The sequence below is a fragment of the Cynoglossus semilaevis genome, chromosome 1 (genome assembly GCF_000523025.1).
Source record: "Cynoglossus semilaevis isolate Cse_v1.0 chromosome 1, Cse_v1.0, whole genome shotgun sequence".
NCBI classification, from domain to species: Eukaryota; Metazoa; Chordata; class Actinopteri; order Pleuronectiformes; family Cynoglossidae; genus Cynoglossus; species Cynoglossus semilaevis.
In genome coordinates this window covers 329,654-337,407 of record NC_024307.1, presented here as the reverse complement: position 1 = coordinate 337,407, position 7,754 = coordinate 329,654, and the positions used below count along the sequence as shown (strand labels likewise).

Here is a 7,754-nt window from a genome sequence, read left to right as displayed (position 1 = left end):
AAATGTCAGTTTTTCATGTCAATTTTGATCAAAAATTAAGAAATTTTGATGGAAATGTTTTGTAAAATTATTTTTCAAAACTGTATCTTTTTCTTTTCTCTCTTTTTCTTATTTCTCTTTTTCTGTATCTCTTTTTTAGTTTTTGATGGAAAATGACATAAAAAACTGACATTTTGAGAAAAATGCAAAGATACAGCTTTGAAAAATAATTTTGCAAAACAATTTTGTCAAAATGTTTTAGTTTTTGACCAAAATGACACAAAATCTGCACATTTTGACAGAAAATTTTATTAAGAACAATTTCTAAAAATGTTCTCTACATGCACTAATTTTATAAGAAACATGCAGGCAAAGATACAATTTTAAAAAAAAAATCCAAACTTTTCACCAAAATTTCTTAGTTTTTGACCAAAAATGACATTTATATCTGATATTTTGACATAAAGTTTTATAAAAGTAAATTTCTGAAAATGTTCTCTAAATGCCCTAATTTTATAAGAAACATGCAAGAAATTATGACATTTTGAAAAATAATTTTACAAATATTTTCAGCAAATTGTTTTAGTTTTTGTCCAAAAATTAGACAAAAAGTTCACAATTGGACAGAATATGTTATAAAAATAAATTTTGAAAAATGTTCTTTAAATGTCCTGATTTTATGAGAACTATGCTGAAAAAGGTAAAGTTTTGAAAAATAATTTTACAAAAGTTTTCATCAAAATCTATCAAAATTTGACCAAATTTGAGACATAAAATTCACATTTTGCAGAAAATTTTATAAGTTATTTTCTAAAAATGCTCTCTAAATGTCCTAATTTTATGAGAAACATGCAGGTAAAGATAACCTTTTGAAAAAAATTTTTTTTTAAATTCCATCAATGTTTTTTTAGTTTTTGACCAAAGACTGAGACAAAAAGTATGAATTTTGAAAAAAACAAAAAACAAATACATACTAAAAATATTCTCTAAAATGACCTGAATTTAAGAGAAACATGCAGGTAAAGAACATTTTTAAAAATAATTTTAGAAATATTTTTATCAAACATTTTTAGGTTTTGTCCAAAAATGACACACAAAGTTCACATTTTTAAAGAAACGTTTATACAAATAAATTTGTAACAATGTGCTCTAAATGCCCGAATTTTATGAAAAGCATGCAAGACAAGAATCTTTCCGAAATAGTTTTTTTTTTTTGACTTTTTCAGTTTCACATGCCATGAAAAATTATGATGAAAATCTTTTCTGCATGTTTATTAGGAAATTTTTGAGAAAACTATGGAATGGAATTTTTTGAAGAATTTTTTTAATAAGATTTTTTTTCAAGATGATCTGATCTGAACAGCTTTCATGATGTTTTTTTTGTATTTCTTTTCTGTTCAATCTTTGTTACTGTAAACAAAAATATCAGGGTCTCTTAATAAATTTGACACGAGCTGTACAAAAGTTTGTATTGAAATATTTACATGAACACATTCACGCTTTTACACACGCCAATAAGCAGTTGAAAACTGTTTTCACACGTATTCTCCACAGTCTGAAATGATCACTTTCTGCTTGGGTTTCCCGTCTTTTGTTCCTTGGGCCTGAAAAATCCAAAAGAAAAGAAAACATTGCAATTTCTTTTGATTTTTGAAAACTTTTTCAGCAACTTATTAGTAGAGAATTTATTGTAATCCACGATTGACAAACCAAAAAAGTATATTGTTCCAAAAAAGATGGTGAATTTTTATTAATTTTTGGGATTTTTTCAGAAAATTATTAGTACAGTAAATTCAAGATCAAAGGTCGATTTACCGGAAAATGATCTTTTCCTGAACTTTAAAGAGAAGGATGCACAGATCTTCTTTTAACTGTTTTATTATTATTTATTTATTTTATTGATTATCTTTTCTCTCTTTTATTAGACCCTGATGCAGTAGTACTTCAGTTCTAGGAGCCATTATTTGAAATATCAAGACTTACTACAACAAATAAACAGTTGCTACAAGTTTCATTTAAAGAGTCAAAAATGTTTTGGTTTTGTTTAGGGTTGTCCGATATGAACTTTTTGCCAATATTGTCCAAACACTTAATTGCCGATACCGATATCAACCGGTGCCGATATATGCAGACGTTTTCCCCCAAAACTGCGATAAACATCTCAGTATCCCACAACCGATTCCAGTATCTTTGTCCAAACCAAGGCGTTTTGTTATCGGGTTTTTATTATTGGAGAAAAAAAAAAAACGATAACGATTCTTAATTATATTATATAATTACGCTAATATCGGCTGATAATATCGGTGGGCGCATATTATCGGACATCCCTAGTTTTGTGTACAGTATTGACCTCATGATGAGTCTTTCTCATCTACAGGTACATTATCGGTAATCAATATCGGTATCAGTCTTTGGGGACAGAAAGTCATCAGTTTTATCTGTATTCTGTGTCAAGCGTCGCGTGTGTTTTACCTCCATGGCTCGCAGCACGTCCATGCCCTCCACCAGGTCTCCAAACACCACGTGTTTGCCATCCAGCCAGTCCGTCTTGTCATTGGTGATGAAGAACTGAGAGCCGTTGGTGTTTGGTCCAGAGTTGGCCATGGAGAGCTGACCTGTGAGGTCAGAGGTCACAGACCACCAGTTTAAACCAGTCGGGATTTGACAGTCTACATGGGGGGGTGGGGGGGGGGACTCAAAGTCACACTGGGCCGAAATGAACATTTACTGAAAAATCGACTCGATCTGTGATGTAGAATGTTTTCATGTTTTAATGAAAACAAACTTTTTTTTTACAGGACATACTAACATAGCATATACACCACTAATACTACAAATCCTGCTAGTATATAGGTGCTACGTGCTAGTGGGCCAAATATAATTATGCTGTGGGCCAGATTTGGGCCCCGGGCCTGAGTTTGACATGTGTGGTCTGATCGCTCACCTGGAGCCGTGTGTTTGAGAACAAAGTTTTCATCATCAAACTTCCTGCCATAGATGGATTTGCCGCCGGTGCCGTTGTGGTTGGTGAAGTCGCCGCCCTGGCACATGAACTGAGGAATGACGCGGTGGAAACTGCTGCCTTTGTAGCCGAAGCCTTTCTCATGTGTGCAGAGACAGCGGAAGTTTTCTGTGAATTAGAAAATAAAATGTTTTAATTGTGATTTTTAAATAATTTCTTTTTTGAGAATTCTTTGGTAGCTTTGACTCAGTCCAAGTTTTTTTAAAGACTTTTTAAAGAATTGATTTCAGTAAGAACCCGAGAACCCCAGGGTTCCTCCTACTGGACGTCACACACACCTGCTGTCATGGGAACGATGTCCGCTCTGAGGAGGAAGCGTAGTCTTCCTGCCGGCTTGTTGCCAATCTTGATGTCCATGTAGACCTGAGGATTAACTCGCCCCTTTTTGGCCGGCGGCTCACCCTGCAAGAACACACAGAACAAAACTTACCGTCAGTCGCGGACTATAAGACGCTGCTCCTTTCACACGCTTTGAATCTTGCGACTTGAACAATGATGCGGCAGGATTTTTAAAAGCTAACGAAGTTCATACCACTAGCGATCAATGACTTTTCTGGTTGGCTACTGTGTGTCATACTAGTAACGTATGTCTGTCTGTGAACGGCTGTGTACGTGTGTGTGGGGAGAGAGAGGGAGAGAGAGAGAGACAGAGAGAGAGAGAGAGAGAGGTAGTTGAGAAGAGTGAGAGAGAGAGAGAGAGAGAGAGACAGAGAGAGAGAAAGAGAGACAGAGAGAGAGACAGAGAGAGAGAGACAGAGAGACAGAGAGAGCGACAGAGAGAGAGAGACAGAGAGAGAGAGAGCAGATCACTAACCCTACGGCTACGACGCAGGAAGGAGCTAACATGTAACCAGACCTGTTACAGGAACTGTTCAGAAAAAAACATTGATTTAATTAAAAGTGAAACAAAATCTTTCTGTGTAAATATCCTGCGTTACAACATACAGTAGACACCTGCAGCACGGCCTACAATGTTTTTTTTTCTTTTTAAATTTAGTGGATGTGGCTGATATTCAGTTGCGCTCAAAAGTCCAGAAATGTCGGTTCTTCACTGGAATCAAACGTTCTTATTGAACACATTAAATAAAAGGTAAAAAACCTCCTGAGCTGCTGTCGCTGCGCTGCCCGTTTCTCCACCTGCAGCCTCAGCTTCAGCCTCCTCCATCGTCTTTCCTGAGAACTTTTTCAGCCAATCATCGTCGGTCCACACTGGAAGACAAACAAAGACAAAGTGTACTTCAGTTTCACTGATGTACTTCATTCCAAAAGTATCCAGTCATGTCTCTTTACTGTTCAATCATTCAAAGATCATCTGTCAGTGTTTCAGAACAACAGGTCAAAGGTCATTCAGACTCTGATACAGAACAGAAGAAAAACTAGAAGAAAATTTAATGACACTTCAAAGATGGTGTGGTATTACTGGTCCACAGTAACGGCTGGTACCGGTCGACCGGTCCTTGGTTTGCTAACCCACTGGTACTGTTCCGTGAAACTGTTTTCTCTGTGAATGCTGTGTCAATAATCACCCGGTCGAGAAGAACCTTCTTTGATCCTCATGGGTTTGGCGATGTTGACCCTCACCGTCCGTCCAAAAAGCTCCGACTCATTCTATTCAGGCAAAACAGAAAAATAACAAATGGTTCGTGACGTGACATTTGTTTAAACAGCAGTTTCACCCACGTGTCTCTTGTGTTTCAGTTTGACATTTTTATGGTGCATTAATCAGTTTTTTCTACAGGTGTCACTCTGCAGTGTGTCCAGTTTCCTGTGAAGTCGCTCACTTCAGTGAGAGAAACCACAGCATTGTTGGACAACATCAACGTGATCTTTGTTTGGAGAACGACCATCAATAACTCCCACCAACAGCAGCTGTAAAGAAAACTGACTGGAGGTGATGCTAACGCTACATTCACCACGCCGTCTGTTTACATCAGTTTACACATTAACAATGTTTGTGTTCCACCTTTACTGTCATATTCTATTATGTTTTGCTGAATATAATTCATGTTTGTTTTAGATATTTAGTTAAAAAATTACTATGAAAGTGTATCAGGGAAACTGTCAGGAAAAAAAGGAGGAGAATTTTTGTTCTTAAGATTTTTAGGAGGAATGTTTTCCACAAGGAACATATAGAAGTTTTTTTTTAAAGATGTATTCCTTGTAGAAATGTTTCTTTTTTCCAAGGAACATTTCTTCCAAAAAGATTTCTTTTAGGAAGATTTTTATCAGAATAATTTTTATCAGAAGATTTTGTGGAGAAAGATCTTGTTTCAAGGAAGTGTTTTTTCAAATATTTGTTTTTATTATTTTGAGGAAGAATTATTTTGAAGAAAGTTTTCTTTGTTCAAGGAGGAAGAGTTATTTTCAAGGAAATAATTTCTTTTTGAATCAGGGGATTTTTTTCTTCTTGAGGAAGACATCCTTTTTGAAGAGGAAGTTTTTTCTTCCTTGTGTCCTTGTCTGATACTGATGACATCACTGATGACACTCACCATGTTATCGATAGCTGCAGCAGCATCCTGCAAAAGATGGAGACAAAATGTTGAGAGAGACAGAGTGTATTTATACTGCCTCTACAGGTCAGTCTAAGCATGGCAGTTAAGTTATCTACAGAAAAAAAACACAGGCACCTTTTAACGAAGATCTCCTGATTTTACTGCCTTTATATAAATTATTTAATCCATGTATTTTAACATATAGAATACAGTCATTTAGAGTTACGTACCTCTGCCAGTTCAAACTCAATGAAGGCAAAGCCTCTGTGTTTCTCTGACAACAGAAAATAATGAAGCATTGTTATTAAACAATTAACAGCTATAATTCATCATCATCACACACACACAGCATACAGTGACTGAGTCTCACCCGTCTCATAGTCCAACGGGATCTGGATGTCTATGATGTCTCCAAAGGGGATAAATGCAGCGTGCAGTACTTTCTCATCCACCTCTTCAGCCAGACCACCTGACACAAACAACCAGCGGTTTATCATTTATTATCAACATTTACACACGTACACCGAACACAGGGTTGTACACAGAATGTCTATCTTTCCTTTTAAATAATAATGATTTTATTATTTTATTATTATTTTATTATTATTATTAACATCTTACGACAATAAAACTATCTTGTGAAAAATTAAGTCATGAATCTGTGTGTTCTATTAGAACAAACCTATTTCGTTTTCGAATCACAAGCTTAAAAAAAAGGGAAATAATCTTTCAAACTGTATTTGTTTCTAAACCTTAAATTGTGAACTATATAACTACTATATACATGTTTATGTTTTACAACGGTGTTTAACGCTAATAAATCGACTTGGCTTTTCTTAATATTATGATTATAAAAGCAGACGAGTGTGTTTTTATTTCACATTACGACACAAACCAACCAGAAGCCGATTCTGCTCCTAAACCATGACAAAAACGTCTACATGAAAACACACATTTCACCGGTTGCTTCTATTTGTCGCAGCGGTTTTTCTATCGATTCACAACAATCGTGTTTCATTTTTACCCAGATTGACGACTTTCACCCCCTCTTCGTTCTTAAACAGTTCTATTGCGGACACTTTTATAAAATGAATTAAAACAAACTCACCAACATACAGAACTCGCTTATTTGCCGCCATGTTGATTTTGACCTCTCAATGTTTACCCCGGAAGTTGTTGAATGGTGTCGTCACGGAAGGATCCGCATCCATTGTTAGGATTATCTCCAGCGCCTCCTGTCGGAAAAGTCTTTTAAAGAACGTTGAACGTTTATTACAAGTCGAGTTGTTTGTCGTAAATTTACTTACTCGTTACTTTACATAAAAACTCGATGTTCTACATTTATGAGAATAAAGTCGTGATGTGAGTAAAGTTGTGTCGTGTCCAAATAGACCTTTTTCCTAATTAAATTACGACGTGATAAACATACAATTGCAACTTTAATTTCGGAATTTTCTGCTCAAGTACTTCGTTGTACCAATAATTTATTACGGATGAAAAAAACCAATGTTTTAAAAATAAAAAATAAAAATAGACTAATTTGCCTTTAAATACTTAGCTATATCCATTTTTATCGGAAAAATTCAGAAAAATGTACTTTTTTGGTACGTCAACTTTGTGTGTCTGTGTGCTTTGCATCTGTGTCTGCCTGTGTGCGTCTGTGTGTTTTTACGTGTGCGTGTGTGTCTGTGTGCTTTGTGTCTGTGTCTGTGTTTGCCTGTGTCTGTGTATGTGTGTCTGCGTCTGTGCGTGTGTGTTTGCGTGTGTGCGTTTGCGCGTGTGCGTGTCTATCTATGCATACTAAAAATGCACTAATTTGCCTTAAAATACTTAACTATGTCCATTTTTGTGGTTAAAATTCAGAAAAAATATACTTTTTTGGTACGCCAACTTTTGCTCACAGTAAGATGCCATAGCAATAAGTTCTGGAATAAATCTCCAAAAAAAAAAGTTTCTCAAAAATGACTAAAAATGCACTCATTTGCCTTAAAATACTTAGCTATGTCCATTTTTGTTGTTAAAATTCAGAAAAAATAGACTTTTTTGGTACGCCAACTTTGTATGACAGTGATATACTATACCAATAATTTCCGGAACAAATCTCCGAAAAAAAAAGTTTCTCAAAAATGACTAAAAATGCACTAATTTGCCTTAAAATACTTAGCTATGTCCATTTTTGTTGTTAAAATTCAGAAAAAATAGACTTTTTTGGTGTGCCAACTTTGGATGAAAGTGATATACTATACCAATAATTTCCG

At 35.3% G+C, this 7,754-nt stretch overlaps 1 protein-coding gene across 1 annotated transcript; it reads right to left on the bottom strand.

The window, feature by feature from the left end:
- Window positions 1-1,078: 1,078 nt before the first annotated feature.
- On the bottom strand, window positions 1,079-6,747 carry ppie (peptidylprolyl isomerase E (cyclophilin E)). Its single transcript, XM_008315496.3, has 10 exons — window positions 6,605-6,747; window positions 5,867-5,965; window positions 5,727-5,770; window positions 5,494-5,520; window positions 4,528-4,609; window positions 4,101-4,210; window positions 3,280-3,403; window positions 2,924-3,109; window positions 2,452-2,594; window positions 1,079-1,583 (listed from the first exon to the last, which is right to left on the bottom strand). The coding sequence occupies exons 1-10, from the start codon at window positions 6,633-6,635 to the stop codon at window positions 1,515-1,517; spliced, it is 915 nt and encodes a 304-aa protein (XP_008313718.1). The 5' UTR covers window positions 6,636-6,747; the 3' UTR covers window positions 1,079-1,514.
- Between the last annotated feature and the right edge of the window lie 1,007 nt (window positions 6,748-7,754).

What these genes read in the sequence shown, in the direction of transcription:
- ppie (XM_008315496.3), bottom strand. Translation starts at nt 6,635, where the DNA reads ATGGCGGCAAATAAGCGAGTTCTGTATGTTG. An exon ending in TAAGCGAGTTCTGTATGTTG is followed by an intron (nt 5,966 to 6,604) that starts GTGAGTTTGTTT and finishes TGTTTGTGTCAG; the next exon opens with GTGGTCTGGCTGAAGAGGTG. An exon ending in ACGTGCTGCGAGCCATGGAG is followed by an intron (nt 1,584 to 2,451) that starts GTAAAACACACG and finishes TGGATTTTTCAG; the next exon opens with GCCCAAGGAACAAAAGACGG.